The sequence below is a fragment of the Diabrotica virgifera genome, chromosome 3 (genome assembly GCF_917563875.1).
Source record: "Diabrotica virgifera virgifera chromosome 3, PGI_DIABVI_V3a".
Lineage (NCBI taxonomy): Eukaryota > Metazoa > Arthropoda > Insecta > Coleoptera > Chrysomelidae > Diabrotica > Diabrotica virgifera.
The window spans coordinates 71,529,405-71,556,697 of NC_065445.1; the positions used below are offsets into that span (position 1 = coordinate 71,529,405).

General features: G+C 34.6%; 1 protein-coding gene across 2 annotated transcripts in view; it reads left to right on the forward strand.

Annotated features, from left to right (window-relative positions):
• LOC114325277 (zinc finger protein 62) overlaps positions 1 to 21,160 on the forward strand; it is a 70,965-nt gene extending 49,805 nt beyond the window's left edge. For both annotated transcript variants that reach the window (XM_050646559.1, XM_050646560.1), the window contains exon 9: positions 4,817 to 21,160. In XM_050646559.1, the coding sequence (XP_050502516.1) occupies positions 4,817 to 5,081 (265 nt within the window). In that variant the 3' untranslated portion in view covers positions 5,082 to 21,160. The remainder of the gene's footprint in view (positions 1 to 4,816) is intronic.
• Positions 21,161 to 27,293: the final 6,133 nt, after the last annotated feature.

Consider the following 27,293-nt stretch of genomic DNA (forward strand, 5'->3'; position numbering starts at 1 on the left):
AGGAGTATGACTACTGTCACTGTGACAGTAGAATTTTATAAAATACTCCTGTCACAGACGTCTAAATGTGGGAAACTATGTAATGTTCATTTATACGTTTATAATGATAATTTCCCCCTCCACTAGTTTCATCCCTTTTTGTTTCGCAATGTATTATGTTTTCCATCTTTTGCGTTATTTTACCGGTTATTAGCGTGATCATCACTGTATACTGGTATATAATGTAAAAGAATGAGATTGTATAAGAACGTTTAAAATATAAAGATCGACTTATAGTCCAAACAAATTATAGAAAAAGACCATTTTTGGGACAAGATGTTTAGCAGCTATTTTAGCTGGAATAGATTTGCAAAGTCTGCAGAAAATGTGCTGTTTTGTTTATTATTATTTTTGTATCCAGTATTTACACTGATATTTTACTATTTACTTTTCAAAACTGTACTTTTTTGGTGTTTCAAAACTATTTTTTTAAATGCAACTTTATGTAGGTAATTTGATAATATCCTTCTCACAGGCATCTTTCAGTGCGTCACAGTTTTTCGATTTCTTTCTAACGCATTGAGTTGCAAGTGACAGAAAAAAGGTCCGTCCGTGATTAAAATCATTTATAACATTTATTCTAGTTGTTGATAGATGACGCTATAATCAAACAAAAATGATTTATATAATAATAATATTAATAATATCCTTCATCAAGAAATAGCTATCAAGCTGGGACTTCTTAAAACGGACCATCTCCCGTATTATCAATACGTCCCCGAGAGTATGCTTGAGGATGGCAATTACAAGCTATACTGGGACCGCACTGTGCTCACAGACCAAACAGTGGCACATAATAGACCAGATCTCGTACTAGTTAATAAATTAACAAGACAAACAACACTAATTGATGTGGCGATACCCAACAACAATAATCTACGTAGTAAATTTACTGAAAAGATCGCCAAGTACAGAGATCTGGAAATTCAAATACGAAGGCAATGGAGAATGCAAAGTACCCAGACGATACCGATTATTATGTCTACTACTGGAGTCATTCCGAAGACCCTCCTCGAAAGCATCAAAAACCTGGGTCTGAATGAACATCTTTATAAGACCATGCAGAAAGCTGTACTACTCGCGACGGCCAGAAGTGTACGAAAATTTTTGGGAGATACACCTGCATACCAAGTCACCTAAGGCTCTATAACATGGAAAGAGTCCCACCAGAGCTCAATCCTTTTGATACCGTAGGTATCTGGGATGAGTCAATTTTGCCCTTTGAGGGAGTGTGAGCCGTATGACTAAATCTGAAAATTATTATCTATACGACTATAATCTGTACAATTTATAAGACTATACAAATCAAAGAACATACCTTTTTATAAATGAAATAAACACAATTGATTTGTTTTTATAAAAAATTACGATTACGATTCTGACAACTGTCAGATTTAACTAAAATGTCATGCTAGGATACTCTAGATTCTTAAAATCATATATTACGTCATTAATGACACACTGAAAGACTGAGAAGACTTTGAATTATAGTCGTATTCGCGGTGTGCAAGTAATTGGAAGGGAGTTGAGAAACGATCGTGCGCGAATAGTGAAGAAATATTGCAACTTTCTTAAATAATTCATATTGTTAATTGAAATTGTCAAATTGACGTAAATTTCATATCTACTGTCATTGAAGAAGAAAAATTATATGTTGCTCCACAATATTGATATGATATGCAATTATTATATAAAGGTAAATTTAATTAATTGTATTTTGCTTGCAGTACTGCATTTTAATAACTAATTTTATTTACTACATACAATTGTTTACGTTTTAATAACAACCTGAATCTTATTTTTTCTTCTTATTATTTTTTTGGACTATGGCCTTGACAATTATCCAGTAACCAGGACTAATATAATTGGTCAATATAATTAAAAGTGCGAATAAAGTTGCAGAGCGTAGAAATAGGTGTCGCTTTGCCGAACTTGCACGGTCCCAATAGATATATAATAGGTAAATAATGGGTAAATATTTACCTAAATCATTTCTTTTCCGATTATAGCGCCATCTATCAACAACTTGAATAAATGTTATACAAGTGTATGTATCACGGATGTGCCTTTTTTGCTGTCACTTGTGTCGCACTGAAAAATGCCTCTGAGAAGAATCATAGTATGAAAAAATTGAGAATTTACTATGATATTTTACTATTTAGTTTTCAACACTTTACTTTTTTGGTGATTCAAAACTATTTTTTAAATGTAACTTTATGTAAAGTGATAGTATGAAAAAATTAAGGATAAGGCAACAGTGTCATATGTCAAGCTTAGAGCTTAGATACAATGCCAAAATACGTACATAAATGTTAGGTTAGGTTATATATTTAATGCATTCTCGTACATGTACTTTCTTTTTATTAAAAAATAATTTAAACCATCAATTGAAAGAAAGTTCAGTGTAAAAATATTGTATACAACGATTAAAAATATCGGCTAAAACGATCAATGACAACTGAAATGACAACAACAACTCGTATACGAGCATCCAAATTCGAATGGTTCATACTTCGTACCCATTCGAGTCGTCGTATCCATAAAATTCGTACACGAATTATTCGAAAATACAAGAAACTGAATTTCGGGCGAATTTCTTATAATTTCGTATGCGAAATATGCTCGAATGAATTCGAAAATACGACCCCTGGCCATGATGCGTCCACCAATATCTTCTCCCACTCCTGCTTGAAATCCCGGACCACCTCCATATCTTAAAAATATTTTCATTTTATCAAAGTTACAATTTAGCCCCTACTCTTGTTTCTTCCGATTCTTCACTCAAAAAGTTGTTTGAAAGCCACTCAATATTTTCTTTATTAAATCGATATAATTCTTTATAGTCACGATCACACATACTTCTTGGTTTATAATTTTTTTTTAACGCAAATTAAACATGAACTCAGTAATAGCTTTGCCACGATCAAACTGAAGTCTGGTATCTATTCATCATCATCATCATTTGGCTCTACAACTCTATGTGAGTGTTGGCCGCATTTACTATTTCCCTCCATTGTTGTCGGTCCTGAGCAGCTATTTCCCATTGCTGTACTCCCATTTTGCGTAGATCGCTGGCTACTGCGTCCTTCCATCTCTTTCTTGGGCGACCAACTGACCTTTTTCCATCGGGCCTTTCCCAGAATGTGGCGTTTAGAAGTCTTTCGTCACTTGATCTTAGTACGTGACCCGCCCATCGTATTCTGTTTGATTTAATGTAGCGTACTATGTTTTCATCTCCGTATATTGTCTGGAGTTCATCATTGTGTCTTCTTCTCCATTCTCCTGTTGTCTCTTCTCTGCAAGGCCCATAGATAGTCCGCAGTATCTTTCTTTCAAGTACCAGTAATTTTGTTGTTTCCCGCTGATTCAGAGTCCAGGTTTCGCTTCCATACGTTATTGTGGGACGAATTATTGTCTTATATACTCTTATTTTTGCTGGTATTGAGAGTATTTTTGATTTAAGTAGGGTCCTTAACGAGTAATATGCCCTGTTTCCTGCAATAATCCTGGCTGCCACGTCCTTTTCATAGTTATTTTCAGATGTTATGATCGCTCCCAAGTACTTAAATTCTTTGACGACTTCAAAATTGTATTCATTAATTGTTACGTTTTGTCTAACCCTTGGTCTTAAGTTCTTCGTAACCACCATGTACTTGGTCTTGTCCTCGTTGACCTTGTTGACCTTATTAGACCTTATTAGACGTCAAATTTATGGAGTAGATTCTCATCCTAAAGAGCATAAATATATTTTTATTCAGATCAAAAATGAGTACAGTGGAACCTCGATTATCCGTCTCTCCATTAACCGTCACCTCTGTTAACCGTCAGGGTACATACAGTAGGAAAAATGAAAGAATACCCATGAACGAACATATAAAACACGCTGTATTTTCCTGTCACCGTGTCACACAAAAAATTGGCCAGCGCAAGTACATGTAATAATTATTGTTACATGTACTTGCACTGGACAATTTTCTTTGTGACACGGTGACAGGAAAATACAGCGTGTTTTATATGTTCGTTTATGGGTATTCTTTCATTTTTCCGACTGTACAGACGTTGTATTGACTACATAAGCAAAAATTTTAATGTAAAAAAATAAAGAAAAAAGTTAATTTGATTTGTGATGAGGACACAAACGGCTATCCATTGCTGATAGATAAATATATCGTTGAAATGGCAACAAAGACGGACCAAACAGATTCAAAAGCTGGCACAGACTTGGAATTTGACTGTAGATATGTTGATGAACCTATTGCAACTGACAAAGGTTTGCGTAAATAATCTAGAGAAGCTGTATCGCCCATGCAATAATTCATCGAATGGCATTCTCAACAAGAAGAAGCCAATAAAGTGGATTGCATGATTTTATGCCGATTAAGAAATTCAGCCGTCGCAAAATGTGAAGCAACAAAAAAACAAACAAAGATTTTAGAATATTTTAAATTGATTCGATTGTATGAACACAAATCTCTCTTATATTTTCAAACAAAATATACAAATGAAATTTGAGAATTGTACTACGCGTTTTTAATTTTTTTTTAATGTTCTGTTAACCGTCTTTTCGATTATCCGTCATAACCTTGGTCCGGTGCCCAGACGGATAATCGAGGTTCTACTATATATTCTAATATTACCTACTCAAGCCGAGTATCTACTTCTATTTTTTTATTCATACGACGTGGAGTATTATTTACTCAAAAATTTGGAGTATAAACTACATTCTCATTTTTATTCATACGAGCCTGGATATATTCTTTAATTCCATATTTTGTAGGTTTGCGTTGAAGAGGCACAGAAACATCCACGAAAAATACGGTAGGACCAAACCACAGATATCCTCGAGTGCTGACGATGCTCAGCAGAATAACACATCTTCCGATTCCCTGACTTCCTCTGCTAATATGGCTTCTGTAGCACAAGACGCCGACCACGAAGAAATCGTAGAAACCAAATATGAACAAAAATACGAAAACGTCGACGGTAGTGATATGGAAGAAGATATGACGGATATAACTGAGTTGCAGGTCACACTGCACTAATATACACGTGATTTTTAAAATGCATAATCAAAATGTCTGATTTATTTTTAATCGGGAGAAGAATGGTTCGATAGTTTCGTTAACTGTGGCTTACACTTGTTTCACTAAAATGCTCTTAAGGGGCCATCCTAGTGTAAAAGTACGAAATTCATATAAATTTTTGGGAATTTCTAAAATTAAACGTACTGTACCAATTGTTTTGGTAACAACAATTTTGATACAATAATATTGAAAATTAAACGATTTATGCGCCATCTACTGGCAGCGTGAAAATAAAAACATAGCTCCACTGCTGCAGTGATTGGGACTAATAAAGATCCTGAAACATAAAATTTCAAAGTTATTATTGAAATATAACTTATTTTCTATACCATCAACTAGGGGATTTTTGATCGGATAAAAAATGTCAATTTGGCGGTTTTTGAAACTGAAAATGTTTTAGCTAATTAAAAAAAAAATTTTCAACACTTCGTCATTTTTGCAAGTTTTAATATTTTTCAAAAATCCTAGTTGATGGTATAAGAAATAACTTATATTTCAATAATCACTTTGAAATTTTATGTTTCAGGATCTCTATTAGTCCCAATCACCGCAGCAGTCGGGCCATGTTTTTATTTTCACGGTGCCAGTAGATGGCGCATAAATCGTTTAATTTTCAATATTTTTTTTATGAAAATTGTTTTACGTGTACTTCTTTTTATAGTAAATGCTCGTGCAAATTTTAAAAATAATTGATACAGTACTTTTTATTTTAGAAATTCCCCAAAAAAGTATATGAATTTCGTACTTTTACACTAGGATAGCCCCTTAAATCATTTTATACTCTACTATTAGTTTCGTTGTTATATATTTGATTGTTTCCATTTAAATTAAAATATAGCTACAATATATAAGCCTTAAGATTTTCTGATATGTTCTATCTTAGTTCAGTATCAGAAAGCATCCCATCGTAGTACAACCTAACTACTAGTTTATTTTTTTAAGATCCAATCTGGTAGTTTCGTCTTTTATGCTTATCTGTGAAGATAAGGTCAAATAAAGTGGTTAGTAATTCTAAAAAATAGTATATAGCAGAGACAATAGGATAACTATGGTAAGTGACGTTCCAAAAAATGAATTCAAAAGTGAAGTATATTATGGAATTTTTGTTGAATCGTTGTAAGCAACGTACCATACAGGGTTGCGAAAAAGACTGGCAACACGTTATTTTCTCGGAAACAGCTAGAACGATTTTTATAGATTTTGGTGGGTAAGGGTCTTTTAATGCGGCCGATATCATAGTGCTAATTACATTGTTGTCAAATTGTCCGTTTTTCTGGAAATCTACTGAACTTTCTTATTTCAAATGGAACACCCTGTATATTTTTTAAGTTTTTTAATCCTTAAGGGATACTGATTATTTTTCATATGATATTCCCTATACCTAAATGCCATAATTTCGGAGTTATTGCTACATTTATTAAAAAACAATTTAAAAAATTTATAAAAATCAATTTTTTCGGCCCGGGTAGACATTATTTTAGGTTCTTTAGATCATTGGGAACAAAAAAGGTCTTTTGTAATTTTTCTCTAAAATTAATCGTTTTCGAGTTATAAACAATTTAAAACTGAAAAAAAAAACGAAAAATGACGATTTTCAAGGTTCAAAAACAGAAGCAAAAAAAATAATTTTTGAAATTACAAACTACTTAAATTCAAGATCAAACCTTCTATCAGACACCTATAAGAATTTTTGGCACGTTTTATTCTAAAATATTGTTTTTTAAATTATTAATGAAGCGCATATGAGTCAACGGACGATGGGGCTGCATTAACAACTAAAAAATAATATTTTAAAATGAAACAAGGCCAAATTGCTTATCGGTAACTGATAAAATAAGGCTTAAACTTGAATTTAGGCACTTCGTAGTTTCAAAAATATTATTTTTTACTTGTGTTTTTGAACCTGGAAAATCGTCATTTTTCGATTTTTTTTTCAGTTTTAAATTGTTTATAACTCGCAAACGATTAACTTTAGAGGAAAATTGCAAAATACCTTTTTTGTTCACAATGATTCAATGAACCTAAAATAATGTCTACCCGGGCCGAAAAAATTGATTTTTATAAATTGTTTAAATTTTTTTTTATATAAATGTAGCAATAACTCTGAAATTGTGGCATTTAGGTATAGGGAATATTATATGAAAAATAATCAGTATCGCTTAGGAGTTCCAAAACGCAAATAATATACAGAGTATTCTATTTGGCATAAGAAAGTTCATTAGATTTCCAGAAAAACGGAAGATTTGACTACAATGTAATTACCACTATAATATCGGCCGTATTAAAAGACCCTCACCCACCAAAATCCATAAAAATCGTTCTAGCGGTTTCCGAGAAATTACCGTGTTGCCAGACTTTCTCGCAACCCTGTATATATACCATAATAGTGATGTGATTTCAACGCCGCATAATATTAGATTTGTATATGTACCACAGTTTATTTACAGTATACAAAAGACAGAATAATATTTTTACCTAAACAGCAAATTTTTACCGGTCATTTTACTTGGACTCTGTATCTGTTAGGTGGGTTGCGATGTTTATTGGCAAATGTGTATGAAAGATCACGCATTAACTTACAATGATTTCCTTGTTTTAATCAACAAATATCTTTCTGTCTGTCCCGTTTGAAAGACGGGCATTTAAGTAGTACATACATGGGTTGTCTGATAAGTACATAGCCTCTCCTCCCGATGGCGCCACTAATACAAAAGAAATACCGTGTAATACATTCTTGTAGACGGCCTATGTCAAAATAATCTCAGCCGGATCGGACTAGTAGTTTGTAGAAAAATGAAAAAAGAATATCGGTCGGTGATTGGACTCTTGTTTTTGGAAGAAAAATCCCGCAGCGAAATCAAAAAGCGCTTGAATGCTTTGTACGGCGACTCTTCTCTTTCGATGGGACCGTCAAAAATTGATTTAACGAGTTTCAACTTGGTCGCACATCGATTTTGGTAAGTCACTCCCAGGCAGAGCTGGGCCGGGTACTGATAAATTGTACTCGGGTACAGAGTACCGGGTACTTTTCATATTTGAGGAACGAGTACAGAGTACCGAGTACATTGCTCAAAAAAAAGTACTCAGAGTACAATACTCAAAGTACAATTACCCGAATTTCTCAGGTACTTATTTCTAGTACATTTGAATATAGAACCCGAAAAAGGGTAAGAAGGTAATAATGATCTCTGTCTCCCTAAACATGAGCCATGAAAACATAAAATATTTATATCTATATAATATTTATGAACCATGAAAACATAAAATAACATACAACCCCAACTTAAATAAAAAAAAATAAGAATTTTAAAAATTGATCATCGATTAATACAATAAAACTTGTCAGTAACGGCCACTAAAAATGAAGGAACTATTGGCAGATATAGAAAGGTGGCCGGTATTTCCAGTTTTTGTAGTCCACAAATACATAAAAGATAATTGGAACTTTGTTTATTTTGTTAATGAAAATCAATATAATTCTATACATAAACGGAAACTACTAAAACTACTTTAATATCCTAATATAATACAAAACTATACTACGGAAAAACATATTGATGTTAAGCTTTTTTAAAGAATTTTTCAACCCACTTTTATTTTTTTATATCCTTTGATAATTTGAGTTTTTACACCATATTTTTCGGCCAACTTTTGTGAATTGTAATCATACTTATAAATAGTGACAAACGTTTCTCTTTTACAACACTTTTACCACATTTTATTATAGGATTTTAAGAACCTATTGTGGCCACCGACCCGATGAAGGTTTTAATCTCCTGTTTAGGTAGATACAATAGGTCCTAATAAATAGTACTGGGAATTTCCATCAACAAATAGACAAAATTATTTTGGCTAACATTCACATTCAATTTCTATAAAAAGGCTTTAAAAATGTGTGAATATTTGGCCGAGTTCGTATTATAAATGTGGCCGTAAGTAGCAGGTCATAAATAGGCAATTATACATATAATTAGTTTGAGGAATTTTGAAACCGGCCGTAAGTACAGGGGGCCGATTTTGGCAGGTGGCCGGTAACACAGATTTTACTGTAATAAGTATAACGCCACTCACACTCACTGATTATTATTGGCTTTTAAGATAACTAATTTTTCAAAGTTTCATCAGTTCTTCAGAGCATTTCTTGAAGGGCTATTAATTATTATGGCATAAGAGAATTAGCGTTTGCTTGACTTTGGACTGATACTGAAAACGGCTTTTTGCGTGTTGCTATTAATTTGCTGTCCCACATGCAGCGACAAGTTTAGACTTGCAAAAAGTACTCGGAAAATGTACTCGTATAATAAACGCGTGTACCGGGTATTTTACCCATACGTTACGGGTACGAGTACCGAGGACTTTATTGAAAATGTACTCGGGTACTGGGTATTGACTACCAAAACTCAAATTTGGGTACTTGTACCCGGGTATTGCCCAGCTTTGCTCCCAGGTGTCTCGAAAACGGTTACCACGGAGGATAACACGGAAGAAATCAACGATTTCGTGTTGGTAGACCGCCGACTGAAGGTGCGCGAGATAGCTTAGGCAGGAGACGTCTCAAAAGATCTCGTTGGCCATATCCTGCATGACATTTTTGGGCATAAGGAAGCTGTCGGCGCGATGGGTGCCGAGTTTTCTCACTCCGGACAATAAGCGCATTTATTAGACCACTTCAGGGCAGTGTCTGATGCTGTTTCAGCGTAATCCAAATGAGGTTCTACGTTGTTTCATAACCTTCTACGAAACATGGTTCCACTGATACACATCGGAGACCGTGGAACAGTCGGGACAGTGGACGTCACCTCGAGAACGTGCTCCGAAGAGGGCGAAGACTGTCCAATTAGTGCAGTCGATGAAGCTTCGGCGTAAAATGGGTTTTTACCTCCGAAATTTTTTACTATGAACCGATTTACTTCAAAACTTCAAACAAAAAAACTTCAAAAGTGATATTGACCCGAACTCCGTTTTTTATTTTTAAGGGGTGAAAACAACCCCTTAATGGAAAAATTGACATTGAGCCATTTTATCGCCATAAAACGTGTTTAATAATAAAGAGTGACATTGTGAAGTGTTTTCTAACACAATAACCTCATGTTAAACTCATTTTCATCCCCTTGAAAACCGTACAACACTTGCCAACAACACCTAAATCGAAAAAATTTACAAAAAAGAATGTGTGTGTACTTTGTACGCACGTAAGAAGTTATACTTCTATTATATGATTATATGATTATAAACGAAATTAATATACTTTTTATTTATATTTTATTTAAATATTAAATTAATTTATACTTAATACTTCTCAAACATTTTTATTAAAACAGTGCCAAAAATTAAAATAATAAAAAAATAAAACACACACAAACACATTAAAAATGCCACAAATGATTTCTGAACATTAATTGTCGGAAATTTTTTTAACTAAATACGTATTTTCTGAAAATAAAATTATATAATAAATATACTTACAATCATAAAATGTATAAAAAAAAATAAAAAAATAAAAGTTTCTATTGGGATTCGAACCAACTTACCACGCGGCTGGTATTTGCGTTGTATTGGGATTCACTCGCATTAAAACTGCGCCACAGAGACAGCTTGTCATTATGTGCGAAGATCGTCTAACTAAACTAACCTTTTGACATTTTTAACTTATGTAAATCAAATTATTTTGATTTTGAATTGAAATGATTTAGAATTGAAAAAATATAACAAAACATAGGGTAAGAAGACAATATATTAGGTGAATATTGATAGAAATTTTGATGGTAATCAAATTATGTAAAAAAAAGTATTACATACTACTTATGTATTTTGGTAGGTTCAAGGTAGGTATCGGAGCCCGTATAACGACTAATAAATTTCGCTATCACTTGCGTCGTGCAAAGTGGCTATGTTCAAATATCATAACAAAATTTGATCAACTATTTATAAAACACTTACCAGTGAAAGATTCTTTAGCTTTGAATAAGCGAGATCTGCGGCACTCATACTAGGCACAGTTTGATGAGCTTTCACATTGGCATGCAACAATCATCTCTTCTATGTAAATAAGTCCAAAAATATAATATGAAAACTATTTAAAAAGGCAGTATAACCATTAACTCATATTTTGTTTGTTGTTTCTCTTCCTACAAATTTTAAAACGCAACAAGCATACATTATAACCAAACACAGTCCCACAGCTGTGCCACAGCTGCCATATTGGATAATTTTTGTCATGTCATTTGAACATCCAATCAGAACAAAGTTATAATGCGCATGCGCCCGGTCGCTAGGTTTTCCCGTATAAAATTTCACCGTCATTACGCCCGTAAAGAAGTATAACTTCAAAAATTAATTTAGTATGACATAAAAAGATTTAAATATAGAGTAAATGATATTTTACGTTCTCTATCTTAATTATCATATTATTAACCCCCTTTCAACCCTTAAAAACAACCCCTAAATAGAAAAAAATTACAAAAAATTAATTTGGTTTGACAAGAAGACTTAATATAGAGTAAATAATATTTTACGTTCTCTATCTTAATTATTTAATTGTTAACTCCTTTCACCGCTTAAAATCAACCCCTCGATTAAAATTGTATAAAAAATTTCTTTTGATAATCTAAAAAGGATTTAAATATCGTTCCACGTTCTCGAAAAAGCTATGCTGGAAAATCATATGCTCAAGTTCTTTAACCCTTAAAACTACCCTTAAATTAAAACATTGAATATGTATGATTATTTAAAAATGTTTAATTTACTAAGTAGAAAAAAATACGATTAGTTTTTGGGCCATAACTACTTCAATTTTGAAGCTATCACAACTTATAAAAAACCATTTTGAAGATAATTAAAAGAGCTATAACTTTTTCATTATAATATGTAGTGAAAAACCTTTTATTTTGAAACGGTGAAGGGTCAAAGGGCTCGAGAGCCCTTGCGCTACCGCGCGCTCTTTAATCAATCATATCTTTGTCAATTTTTGTGTGATAGGAAAAACAAACAAACCAAAATTTTTGTCAAAAAAACCTATTTTTTTTTATTATTACACTTTTTTACGTATCTTTCATTATTTTTGAGATATTATGAAAAAAAGGTGGTTTTTTTTAAAATTCGAATTTTTTTTAAATATTGGTGGAAATGGCACTTATGAAATCCATTGATTAAAAAAAACCATTAGATGTTCCTCTTTTTTTCATTACAGCTTACTCATTTGACGTACAAAAGACTTAACAGTGCTCATTTTAAAACTTATTTTAAGCACTATAAAATCCTTTCTCATTCGCATGCATAAAATTTATTCGCTCTTCGCTAGATGGTATTGAATACATCGATTAAATTTCACACAAAATAAAAAACGGCTTTGAACTTCAATATGTCACTTAATATTGCACTAGAACATTCTTTAAAAAACCAATTTGTTCATTTTTTTACCTGCTACAATTTTGTTCAGTATAATTATTATCGTTAAAATGCATATTTTTGGAGATATTTGCAAAAAACTGTTGAAAATCGTGGCAAAATTCCGAATTTTCAATTGCCAATAACTTGAAAAGTGTTGGGTTTTTGAAAAAACTTTATACAACATTTTTTGCTTAAAATTAGGTATTCTATCGATATCTGAGGTTATTTTGAAAAAAATGTTCCACCACCGAAAAGGGGTGGCAACCACCCCCAGGGTGAAAACGGAGTTCGGGTCAATATCACTTTTGAAGTTAAGGGTAGGATAAGCCTAATTCCAAAATTTCATGTAAATCGGTTCATAGTAAAAAATTTCTGAGGTAAAAAGCTTCAATGACTGCACTAAATCTGCCGGAAAGGTGATGGCCACCATTTTCTGGGAATCGCAACGTGTGATCTATATCCACTTCCTGGAAAAGGGCGTAACAGTGACAAGGCTTTACTATATCGTATTATTGGGCCGATTTGACGATGAATTGCAGAAAAATAGCCCCAATTGGGGAAGATAAAAGTACTCTTCCACCATGACAACGCTCCGGCTCACATCTCCGCCGTCGCCTTGGTCAAATTGGGCCACGAACTGCGGTCCCACCCACCGTATTCTCCAGATTTGATCCTGTACCACTTCTTTTTGTTTCCAAACTTGGTCCTTTTGTCTTTCGGTCCTTTTCCTAGACGGAGAGAAGGTAAATGCGTGGCCAAAGTGTCCTCTATTTGCTTTCTCCTATTTTCGTCGTCTCTTGTGCTTATATATTGTAAAAGCCAGAGATACAGGATGCAGCCAGAAAGCAGTTTATTAACGAAAAGTCTTGGATTTAAAATATTGTTTAATATATTTTTATTTCAATTATTCTAATTGTTTAAAAAGTAGTAAACTTTGTATCTAGGGCTTTTCGTTGTTTTCCTCGTATTGCGAGAAATGCCGCTAGATTTCGTCTTAAAAGGTGGAATCATTGTATCGCGATGGTTTCCCTTAAATAGGCAGGGTTGTTAATATTCGCTTCAGAGTTGTGACTGCATAGCTTCACTGGAGATGCATGGGATGCTGAAATAGATATATGGAGATGGTGGTCCAACACTGAATCGAATAAAAACAAAAACTGCCTTTATTATTTTGAAAAAGTCACTCGTTGAGCAGAAATTTAAGTCGAATGAGGAGTTCATCACCCCCACGGAAGCCTACTTTGCAGACCTCGAGAAAACTTATTTTTCAGGCGGGTTAAAGAAGATGGAGTATCGTGCTAAGAGGAGACTGCGTTCAGAAATAAATCACCACTTTTCCAAAATTTTCGTTTTTCTTTTGAAGGCTAAATACTTATCGGACCTCCCTAGTATTCACTTTTCTGACTTGCAAATGAATATTATAACTTATTCTTGTCAAATATCTCTAACCATTCTTCACCTTTATTTCGACTGCTTTAATTTAATATATTTTTAGGTGCTCTTTAAATTTCTGTGAAATTTAGTACGAATTTTCATAAAATGTTATGACCAGAATGGCCGAGTGTATTTCATCACGCCAAATCAGGAACGTATCTCCATTTATTATTGTAAAGAATAGTCTGTACATGTGATAAGGTTTACGAGAAATAAAAATTATTTTTCAAAATTGGAGCAATTTTTTGCTTTAACAAAAAAAAATTACATAAAAATCTTTTAATTTATTATCCAATATAAAAGTTTTATTTCTGGTAGTATATTTTTGCACTACCTTCCTCTTAGTATTGACCAATAATATTTTATTCGGAAATATAATATATAAAGTACTAAATATCGAATATTTATTGGCAATCATAAATGAAAATTTTGTATAAAAGAATCAAGTATTAAGGTTTTTGGTGAATTTATTCATTTATTACTCTTATTTCACAATAACATAAACTACAATCCTTTTTTATATACAAGGTGTCCCAAAAGTAGTGGAACGGTCGAATATTTCGCGAACTAAACATCGGATCGAAAAACTGAAAAATACGTGTTGAATCATTTTCAAAAATCTATCCAAAGACACCAAACACCAACCCCCACTACACCCCCTGGAGGTGGGGTGGGGGTAACTTTAAAATCTCAAATGGAAACACCCAGTTTTTCTTGTAGATTTGGATTCGATACGTAAAAGTAAGCAACTTTTATTCAAAACATTTTTTCGAACTGTGGATAGATGGCGCTATAATTGGGAAAAACGATTTATCCTGATACCATAGGTAAATTATGGAAACGGTCTAATATCTCGAGAAATACACGTCCAAATGAGAAACCAAAAAACACCCCCTGGAGGTGGGCTGGGGGGTAACTTTAAAATCTTAAATAGCAACCCCCACTTTTTATTGCAGATTCGGATTCATCATGAAAAATTAAGCAACATTTATTTGAAACATTTATTGTTAATTGTTAATAGATGACGCTTTAATTGGAAAAATACGAACGATTTATAGGCGCCATCTATCAGCAATTTTAAAAAATGTTTCGAATAAATGTTGCTTAATTTTTCATGACGAATCCGAATCTGCAATACAAAGTGGGGATTGCTATTTAAGATTTTAAAGTTACCCCCACCCCACCTCGAGGGGTAGGTTGGAGGGTTATGTTTGGTGCTATTCGATAGGTTTTTGAAAAATTTTAAATACGTGTTTTTTTGTCTTTCATTTGGAAGTGTATTTCTCGAGATATTAGACCGTTTCTATAATTTACCTATGTTATCAGGATAAATCGTTTCTCCCAATTATAGCGCCATCTATCCACAGTTTGATAAAATGTCTCGAATAAAAGTTGCTTACTTTTACGTAAGGAATCCAAATCTGCAATTAAAACTGGGGGTTTCTATTTAAGATTTTTAAGTTACCCCCCACTCTACCTCTAGGAGGTGGAGTGGGGGGTAGTGTTTAGTGTTATTTGATAGATTTTTGAAAATCATTGAATACGTATTTTTCAGTTTTTCGATCCGATGTTTATTTTGCGAAATATTCGACCGTTCCGCTACTTTTGGGACACCCTATATATATCGTGGCAAAATTTCTGCGAACGATGAAAATTAACAGGCAGAAACCAAGAATGTATGGTTTTTCCCATCATGCGTGCCCATAATTGTCAACTGAATCCTAAGAAAATGTACCATTTTATTTTTATTTAGGCTACTGAAATTATGAGACGAGATAATTTTTTTCTTCAGCAATTAAGAGCTCCCCAGGGCTTTAAAAAATCATTATTTAAAAACCATCTGTTGAAGTCATCAACATTGGATGCTTTGATACATTTCTGCTGTTGAACCTCCCCAGTTCTATTTCATTACATTTTGTTTGTAAGTTCGAGGTTTGTTCAAGTTCTCTATATTTTTGTTGTTTTGCAATTCATCCCTGTTTAATATTGTGGTTTACCTTTTGATTTATTGTATTTGTGGGTCGATATCCTGGATTTACTTTTGCTCGAACTAAGTAATGATCTGTGTCTCCATCTATTCTTCTGAGCCACATGATCGTTTGAAAGCCAAATTTATTTGTGAACGTCTTTATGTGGAAATATGGTTGACTTTATTACCATATTGTTGTTTGCTGCTTGTATTTCCATGTCTTTAACATTGTCATTGGATATACTGTGGATAAACATTGTAGGTTGCAGGCTAGGTTCTTTGTCTATTTTGGCCTTAAAATCCCCGCATAGTATAGGCATAACCTGTTGAGGATTCTATCTATAACTCTTTCCAAGGCGTAATAAATAGTGTGACCAACTCCAATTTAGTCGAATTCGGGACAAGACTGAAAAAACTACCTAAAATCCGGGACTTTTCAATGAAAATCGGGCCATTTTTTTTTAATATAAAACTTTAATAATATAATTTTATTGATTAACATTTTTATGTTGACAAAAATTTTTTTGATGGAATGAGTTGTAATGATAATTACATTTTTGTTTTTTGACATTTTGTTTTTGACGTTTCGACTTTCAAGCCGGAAATCGTTCTCAAAAAATGAAAAATTAGAAAATCAACTAATGTTGGATTTCCATGTAAATTGAACCTTTGGTTAAAATATAATTATCGTGTTTTTATATCGTCTTTTCAGAAGACTATAATTAAAATACAGAAACCGGAAAAAGTCCAGAGTTTGAGTTTTCGTGGAACTTTAATACAACGATATAAAATGCATGCGTTTTGGATAATGTGGTATTAGTATAACAGTCTAGAAATTGTCGACATTTTTTCGTCCCACTAATTCAATTTGATGTGAATTCTTAGAAGAATGATGTATTAAAAATTTCAATATGGAATTTTACCAAAACGTTGAAAATTCGGATGGCCCGGAAGCCTTGTCCGGGACGCCGGGACACAACTTCGTAATTCAGGCCATGTCCCGGATTTTTCGGGCTAGTTGGTCACACTAGTCATAAATCATGCATGATGTCTTCCTTAGTCATTTGAGCTGAAACGATTGATCTACCATTGCCCCATTCTGCTGTAGCGTCAATGAAAACAAAGTGAAACATTAATGGAATATAGAATTTGACACGATGTTGATATGTCATATAAGGATGTGACGTGCTACACAATTTGGAGAACAAGTCCTCGGTTGCTCAGAATCGGAAGAGATATGGGATGGTTCTTAACGGGATGTTATTAATATGCTCTTGTAACTACATCTCAATATGTTCTTAACCGTCGAAGAAACTTGTAACTACATCTTGAACTTCACTTCAAAACCTCACTGCTCTACAGCTCAAACTAAACTTAATTTCTTGACGGCTCCAACGTAACTAACTTTCTCGATCTCCTCAAACTCCTATCTCCAAAATTCAACGCAGAAATTTACACTCCCATTCCAGCAATCATCAGATAGTTTATCCAATAAAAAGAAACCAATGTTCCTAAGAACATCCTACTAACAGTTGTAAATATTCTTCTTAACCAATAAGAAAATACTCATTATCCGTAAACAAGTTTTTCGGTTCTCACCAAAATTGCTAGCTCAGCTCTAACGACTAATTTAAACTCAAAGTCACTTGAGAATTTTATCGCTACTATGGAATTTATTATATCAACATTCCGGCTCTAGTGGACAGAATTCAGTCTCAAAAAAACATTAAATTCTTTTGATAACTCGCCGAAGATAAACAAATGCTCTACTTCTGGGCAAACGGAAAATATATCATAGAAGAATTTATGACTTTGATTCATTTTGATGACCTACATAACCATCAGTGAGCGTTACAGAAATGCATTAACGTCTGTAAAAACCTATCCTGGCGCCGATGTGCCATCTGATCACAATCTATTGTTAGCCGAAATAAAATTAAAACTTAAACGGATAAAACAACAACGATCCTCTAACAAACTGGATACCGATTTTATTAGAAACAACAGTCAGGGGATTTCAAACAATTTAGAGAGCAATTTTGAGAATAGCGAACAACAAGAATCCATCGAGGATCATTGGAACCAAATCAAAACGATTATAAGCAACTCAACTCCAAACTTCAAAGAGAAAAATCAAAAGAAGCAACAGTGGATGAACGATGAGATTTTGAATTTGATGGAAAAAAGACGCAAATTTAAGAATCAAAACATCGAAATGAATAAACGCATTAATAAAGAGACAAGGACTAAAATACGAGCGGCAAAAGAAACATACTTTGAAAAAAAATGTTTAGAAATTGAAGAGTTGCAGAGAAAACATGATTCATTTAATATGTATAAAAAAATAAAAGAACTCACCGGTCAGAACAAAAAACATGCAAATAACATCGTTGATAGAGACGGAAAACTGATTATCACTGATTTGGATAAAATAGACAGATGGAAAGAATACATTGAGGAACTGTTTAATGATGAAAGGCCCGAGCTTGAAATTAACGAAGTAGTTACAGGACCTGACATAACTATGGACGAAATTGAACAAGCAATAAGATTAGCAAAGACCAGAAAAGCGACGGGACCAGACGAAATACCGAATGAAATAATAAAGCTCTTCGAAAATTCAGGTAAAAGATCTCTCCTTCATCTTTTTAATAAAGTTTATCAAACTGGCTATATACCAACGGATTGGCTGCTGTCGACTTTTGTGACGATACCTAAAAAAGCAAACGCGAAAAGATGTAGTGACTACCGAACCATTAGCTTGATGAGTCATGTTTTAAAGATATTTCTACGAATTTTGCACTCTAGGATGTACCAAAAAATAGAAGAACAGCTTGGTGATACACAGTTTGGATTCCGCAATAACCTTGGGACCAGAGAAGCACTGTTTAGTATTCAGGTTATGGTGCAGAGATGTTGGACATCCGGTTTATATGTGTTTCATTGACTTTGAGAAGGCCTTTGATCGGGTAAAACATACGGAAATGATTGCTATTCTTCAGAAAGTGGGTATTGATGATAAAGACCTACGGATTATCAAAAATCTTTACTGGCATCAACGTGCAAACATCAGGATTGGCTGGGACACGTCTGAAGAACTTCAAATACGAAGAGGAGTAAGGCAGGGCTGCATTTTGTCCCCACTAATATTTAACATCTATTCTGAGTTTGTTTTCAATAAAGCAGTGGATAATGCTCAATGTGGTATCAAAATGAATGGCGTCAATATTAATAATTTGAGATATGCGGATGACACGGTGTTAATTGCGAGCAATTATGAAAAACTTCAACATCTGATTAATAGGATTACCACAACGTGTGATGAATATGGACTCAAGCTAAACACCGCAAAGACCAAGGTGATGGTTGTCAGTAAGACGCCAATACAACCGGAAGTAGTAACAGCTTATGGTGAACAATTAGAGAGAACTAACAGTATCACCTACCTTGATTGTAATCTAAATGAGAACTGGGACATAAGCAAAGAAATTAGAATACGTATAGAGAAGGCCAGAGCTGCATTCTTTAAGATAAAGAAACTTTTATGTGGAAACAACATTACTTTGAATCTTAAAATTAGATTAGTGAGATGTTATGTGTTCTCTACTCTTTTGTACGGTGTCGAAGGTTGGACTTTAACAGATACTCTTCTCAAGAAATTGGAAGCCTTTGAAATTTGGGTATACCGAAGAATCCTACGAATAAGTTGGGTGGATAGAGTTCGTAACGAAGTTGTTTTGCACCGGATGGGAAAAGTCACAGAAGTCGTCAGAACAGTTAAAAATCGAAAACTTGAATATTTTGGCCATGTTATGCGACACCCAGAGAGATATAATATACTCCGTTTAATAATACAAGGCAAGGTAGACGGAAGAAGAGGGCCAGGTCGAAGAAGAACGTCATGGCTTAAAAACCTGAGAGAATGGTATAACAGATCCTCTGCATCCCTTTTCCGAGCTGCCGTTAACAAAATTTCTATAGCCAATTTGATAGCCAACGTTCGATAATCGAGCACGGCACAAGAAGAAGAAGATTCCTTTTGGCGGTTTAACGTAAACAGTTGAAGAAATAAAAATTCATCAATTCACGAGAAACACAAGATCGATTCAATACTGTGAGAACGAAAAAAAATCAGATGATCTAATTCCACACAATACACGGTACAATTCCTCAAACGGATTCAGCATACAGGGTAAACCGATAATACTAGAGGCGTACTATAAATACGGTCTTAACACAAAAAAATGAAGGGGTGATATATCAATGGCCTTCGTACCGTTACACTGCTGATGTAGTATCTTCCTTAATGCATTGGTGTGAAGTTTAATACATTATTGGGTAAATCATCTGAATTCCCGTATGACAGACTTATATCTGTAAACTTCACCGAACAGTAAAGTTTATCTTTAAAGTCTTGACTTGTCTTTTTTTTATTCCTCCCTACGTATGAATTTTTTCTATAGATGTATCTTACATTCTGAAGCCGAATTGGTCATTGGTATTATGGATGATTTCTAATACGGTGTGTAATTTTTTGGAGCAGAAGTATTTTAAGTAATGAAGCTGGAATTGTCAAAAGACTAATTGCTCTGTAGAAGGTGAACAGTTAGTCATTTCTATTGCATCCTGATCCTAAGAGTTCAGTACTAATAAAATTTTAGCAAATATTCTACTCAAAAAATAATTCTAGTCTTTCGCTTATAGAAACTATTTATTTATTTTATTAATTTATTTAAATTGTGTTACTATTTAGTTATTATAAATTTTTATTTGTAAGCGTATAATTTTTAGGAAATTTTAGATTTCCTAAAAATATATGCTTGCAAAGGCAGGAAGACTGGCAGTAAAGAAAGCTTTTTAAAATCCTTATATATTTTCGATATACTTTTTCTCAATTTGAACAATTTGTTAAATAATGAAAATTAATTTTTAATATACCTTATACAAAAATAATCACATGTACAGGGTTATTCTAAAGATTTTGTATATAAAATATTATTTTTTAAATGACATAAATACGACATACTGTTCTAGATTAGTGAGTAGCAATATAGAGCGTAAGATGCCCTGAATATTAGTTTATTTTTTGAAGATGGTTTGCTTTATTAAGAAATAGACTATTTTTGTAAATAAATTTGCGACCAGCTCTTACGGTTTTTAAATAAGCGATAGAAGCTGAATGATGGTTATGTTCTAACCCGTGATTTATTTCGTTTTGAAACAACCAATAAAAGATACTCAGATACTCGGTCTTTTATTTATCTTATTTATTCTTTATATTTTGATAGACTTGTCAAATATTTGCATCCGTTACAACAGAAGCGAAAGACGCATGCAAGAGAAAAACAACGAACATAAGAAATCGGAGGGGTACGAAATATGGAAATTTTAGCTATGTAAAACGGGGTTCGTGAATTTGACAGCAGTATAAGAGAGAGAAAATGAGTCTTTAAGGCAAAATCAGGCGATAAACTAATAGTGATGGGCGATATGAACGCTAAAGTTGGTAAAGACAATATTAACTTTGAAACCGTAGTGGGTAAACATGGCCTAGAAGGAGGGCGTTTAACACATTCTTGTTCCAATCATAGTTTAGTTATTGGTGGAACCATCTTCCTACATAAAAATATTCACAAGGATACATGAACTGCATCTGGTCATACAAGAGAAAATCAAATAGACCGCATCGCCATATCAAAAAGGTGGAGATCATCTCTTTTTGATGTACGTAGTATAAGAGGAGCAGACATCGTAAGTAACCATCATTTCCTAATCGGAACCATTAAAATCAAGATGATAAAAAACAAAATCACGCGAAATCCCAACAGTCCAACATACAATCTAGACAAATTAAAAACGCCCCTGGAGATCAGTGTTGCCAAACCTCTCGCTCACGGGTGGATAGGTACTCGACTGTCGATATACGATTCAGTCTAATCAGTACGGCGTGGCATCGGCGCGCTTCTATCGTTCATAAGAAATACATGGGGCTATCTCCGCAATGTTCTATTCTTAACGTGAAACGCTCTATAGAAAGATACAGAGGGAAATTAAACTGGAAATCAAGAGAGCGCGAAGTAAATAGCTGGGAAGATTTAGCAGATATTTTGACAGAAATACCTTAAGAAAAACTGAGTAAAGAAAGAGAAAGACACAAAAGATTGCATAACAGATCAAATTTGGAACGTTCTCGAAAAAAGATATCTTTCAAGCAAACATTGTAGAAGAAAGAACAAATAGATAACAAGAATATGAAACAATAAACAATTAAAAGGAATGCAAGAAGAGACAAAAAGGTGGGCTGAAGAACTGGCAAAACAAGCAGAAACAGCTACACAACAGAACTAGAAAGCTATACCAAATTACTGGACGATTAAAAAAAATGGGTCCAGCATCAACATTGTACAATTCAAGACAGGTGGATTAATTACTACAACAGATGACTAAGTAGAGAGTTGGAAGGAGCATTTTCAAAAGCTGCTAATTACACCCAGGGATGACGCAGATGAAATTGTCGAAAACCCGGAGAATATAGATTTACATATCTTTTGCAACTCTCTTTCCAAAACGGAAATAATAACAGCTATTAAATCTCTGAGAAACAATAAGTCCCCGAAAATCGAAATCAACATTCCTGTCGAAATACTAAAAACCAATTCGCATCTAACTGCTGAAATTTTGCTCCCCATAATCCGAGAGGTGTGGGAAGCAAACCACATTCCAGCGGACTGGAAGAAGGTAACATTATCAAGGTTCCAAAAGAGGGCAACCTCACACTGCAAAAATTGGAGAGGAATAACCTCGCTTAAATAAAATTTTCACCACTACCATACTGAGAAAATTAACAAAGTTGAAGTTCGAGCTAATCAAGCAGGCTTTAGACCAGAATCCTCCTGCATAGACCACATAAATACTGTGAGGGTAATAATGGAACACACCCTTATACATCGCTTTTGTCGATTTCAAGTGTGCCTTTGACAGTTTATCTCATGCTGCTATATGGAAAACTTAGAGCTAAAAAATATCCCACAAAAAATAATTTCCATCATAAAGTCACTGCGAACACCGAGGCGAAATGCAGCGTGACACATAACGGGATCAACAGTGACGAATTTAAGATACTTACTGGAGTCAGACAGGGATGCGTGCTTTCTCCGTTTCTTTTTAACATAGTTATAGACTATGTTCTCTTCAAACTAGACTTCGACATAAGAGGTATAAAATGGACGTTAACCACAAGCCCAAGCGATCTAGCAGAACATCTGCCACTTACAACAAAGGTTCCAAGATGTGGCTGACCAACTGATGATAGACTAGATAGATCCCATCTAGTATTTTGCTAGCAGTTGCCGCTAGGGCATCTATGCCATTTCGTTCGTTGCAATTCGGGACTGCACGCTGGGGTTTGTTTTGGTTGGATAAGGGAGAGCAGCATATGTGCCTCCTGATGAGAGACTAATAAGTTTCGAAACCGGTAGAGGTACTTGCTGCACTCTTCTGATTGAACTAGAATATGATTCGGCTGTAGTTTCGTGTTGCAACGAAATTAAAATGGTTATTCATTTTTGATTTACATGTTTACTCTGATTGGGATACGAAGGGAACCATTCTCGTTGGAACTTTACCGCGCTGAGCAGATGGGACGTGAATTATAAATTGTAAAATTCCCTCATCTTCTTTAGTCTCAGCATCCGTTATGGCTTGCAAATTTTAGAAGCCTCGGAGGTGTAACCAGAGAAGGTTTCCATTGTTTTCGATCTGGTGTGATGTAGAGCAATATTTTTAGTGTTGTTTTATGTGCTATTAGATTGATAACTTAGTCTTTTGCTAGCAGTTGCCGCTAGGGCATCCCTGCCATTTCGTTCGTTGCAATCCGTGACTGCACGCCGGGGTTTGTCCTGGTTGGGTCAGAGAGAGCAGCATATGTGCCTCCTGATGATAGACTAATAAGTTTCGAAACCGGTAGAGGTACTTTCTGCACTCTATGATTGAACTAGAATATGATTCGGCTGTAGTTTCGTGTTGCAACGAAATTGAAAATGGTTACTCATTTTTGATTTACATGTTTACTCTGATTGGGGTACGAAGGGAACCATTTTCGTTGGAACTTTACCGCGCTGAGCAGATGGGACGTGAATTATAAATTGTAAAATTCCCTCATCTTCTTTAGTCTCAGCATCCGTTATGGCTTGCAAATTTTAGAAGCCTCGTAGGTGTAACCAGAGAAGGTTCCCATTGTTTTCGATCTGGTGGGATGTAGAGCAATATTTTTAGTGTTCTTTTATGTGCTATTAGATTGAAAACTTAGTCTTTTGCTAGCAGTTGCCGCTAGGACATCCTTACAATTTCGTTCGTTGCAATCCGTGACTGCACGCCGGGGTTTGCCCTGGTTGGGTCAGAGAGAGCAGCATATGTGCCTCCTTATGAGAGACTAATTAGTTTCGAAATCGGTGGAGGTACTTGCTGCACTCTCTGATTGAACTAGAATATGATTCGGCTGTAGTTTCGTGTTGCAACGAAATTGAAAATGGTTATTCATTTTTTATTTACATATTTACTCTGATTGGGGTACGAAGGGAACCATTTTCGTTGGAACTTTACCGCGCTGAGCAGATGGGACGTGAATTATAAATTGTAAAATTCCCTCATCTTCTTTAGTCTCAGCATCCGTTATGGCTTGCAAATTTTAGAAGCCTCTGAGGTGTAACCTGAGAAGGTTCCCATTGTTTTCAATCTGGTGGGATGTAGAGCAATATTTTTTGTGTTCTTTTATGTGCTATTAGATTGAAAACTTAGTCTTTTGCTAGCAGTTGCCGCTAGGGCATCCCTACCATTTCGTTCGTTGCAATCCGTGACTGCACGCCGGGGTTTGCCCTGGTTGGGTCAGAGAGAGCAGCATGTGTGCCTCCTTATGAGAGACTAATTAGTTTCGAAATCGGTGGAGGTACTTGCTGCACTCTCTGATTGAACTAGAATATGATTCGGCTGTAGTTTCGTGTTGCAACGAAATTGAAAATGGTTATTCATTTTTTATTTACATATTTACTCTGATTGGGGTACGAAGGGAACCATTTTCGTTGGAACTTTACCGCGCTGAGCAGATGGGACGTGAATTATAAATTGTAAAATTCCCTCATCTTCTTTAGTCTCAGCATCCGTTATGGCTTGCAAATTTTAGAAGCCTCGGAGGTGTAACCAGAGAAGGTTCCCATTGTTTTCAATCTGGTGGGATGTAGAGCAATATTTTTAGTGTTCTTTTATGTGCTATTAGATTGAAAACTTGGTCTTTTGCTAGCAGTTGCCGCTAGGACATCCCTACCATTTCGTTCGTTGCAATCCGTGACTGCACGCCGGGGTTTGTCATGGTTGGGTCAGAGAGAGCAGCATATGTGCCTCCTGATGAGAGACTAATAAGTTTCGAAACCGGTAGAGCAGCGTTTCCCAAACTTATTTTTCCGTGGCCCGGTTATTTTTGGGCTTATCCTTCGCGACCCACTATTTATTTTGCATACCCTGGTGTGGTGTAAAAGAAAACATATTTAAATATTTATTATAGTTTTATATAGTTTAATAAAGAATCATTAGCTCAAATATGTAATAAAACAAAATAAAAATCAAATACTTTATTAATGAGAAGTATGCAGTTGTTTCTGGTTAACTAAAAACTTCACGTTTGGAGGAAAAGATGTTAATTTTATCCTCAGGTCCGGCTCGACTTCCAAATGGTTTCTATATTTATTTTTGAGGAAAACCAGTGTTGAAAATCCTGCCTCGCCCTTATAGGTCGTAACAAAAGGAATTAGAAACTTTATTGCTTTTTCTGCTAACACTGGGTACTCCTGGCGGCAAGACAGCCAAAAATCTACCAGTGGTATTTTGTCAAATAGATCTTTGAGTGCCCTATCACACGATAGTTCAATTATTGACTCAATATCTAAATCTTGAAGTTCTGTCTCGGATTCTACGTTCATTGTAAATGGATTCCTTATCCAAGCTTTGTTTCTGTGAATGGGGGGAAAATATTCCTTCAGATTTGCCTCCAGTCCTAGCATGTGTTCCTTCAAAGCAGCTGAAATCTCATCCGGCAATGAATTCACGTTATACTGTTTTTGTATTTCTGTTAGCTTCGTAAAAGCTTTGTAATTTTCTGCTTCCGCGCGACGTGTCCACAAATTAAGTTTTTTTTGTTGCATCTTCCACTTTCTCTTGTACTTTAAATATAGTTACATTGCTACCTTGTAATGTCATATTTAAATTGTTTAAAAAGTCAAAAATATCACAAAGATAGGCTATCTTGATTAACCAATTGACATCATGAAAACTGTCTTTAAATTGAAATATTGCATCCCTAGCCGTTGGTGGATGTTGTTCTAAGAATATTAAAATTTATTCCTTCAGTTCAATAAGTCTTTTTAAGACATTTCCTTTTGATAGCCAACGCACTTCGCAGTGTAAAAGAAGATGTTCATGTTCACTTCCCATTTCCTTGCACAAAGCAGAGAATACTCTTGAGTTCAGTGGGCGAGATTTTATAAATTTTACACACTCTTGCATAGATTCGGTTAAAAGTGGTGGCATTTTATGACAGCTAATGCCTCTCTGTGTATGCTACAATGCACCCAAACACATTCTGGCGCTATGGCTTTAATCCTCGGAAAAAGTCCAGTACGAACGCCTGCCATTGCCCGTGCTCCATCGCTACTTAGTCCCACACATTTATTCCATTCAATGCCATTGTCATTAATGTAGCTATCAATCAGATTAAACATTTCTTGAGCTGTTGTTCTTGTTGTCAGAGATTTACAAAATAGAAATTCTTCGTGAATAGTATTTTCACTATCGTATCTTACAATTAGCATAATCTGATATGTCTGTACTTTCATCAACTTGCAAGGAAAAATAGTTACAGTTCTTCAAGTGACCTATAGTTTCTTCAATATTATCTGCCATCTCCACAATCCTACGCTTTACTGTGTTATTTGACAGAGCCAGCGAATTCACTTGCTTTTCCTGCTTTTTATCACATATCCGAGATGTTACTATTTTCATTGCTGGAACTATTAATTTCTCGGCAATTGTGTGAGGATAACCGGTTTCAGCAATTAACTTTGATATTTCTTTAAGAAGCAAGTACAAGGTTTTCAGATTAAGCGTTCTGAAAAAAATTCGAAGACGTAGTCTTTTTGGTAGCTATTAATTCTCTCTTTTTATTTATAAAAAAATCTATTGGCTTACCAGTGTATTCCTGGTGCTTCAATTCCAAGTGCCTCTTCAATTTTGAAGGTTTCATGGACTCATTTGAAAGTGTAGCGTAACAAATAACACACACATAATGGTTTGTCATCAGTACCCTTTATAAAGCCGAACTGTAAGTAATC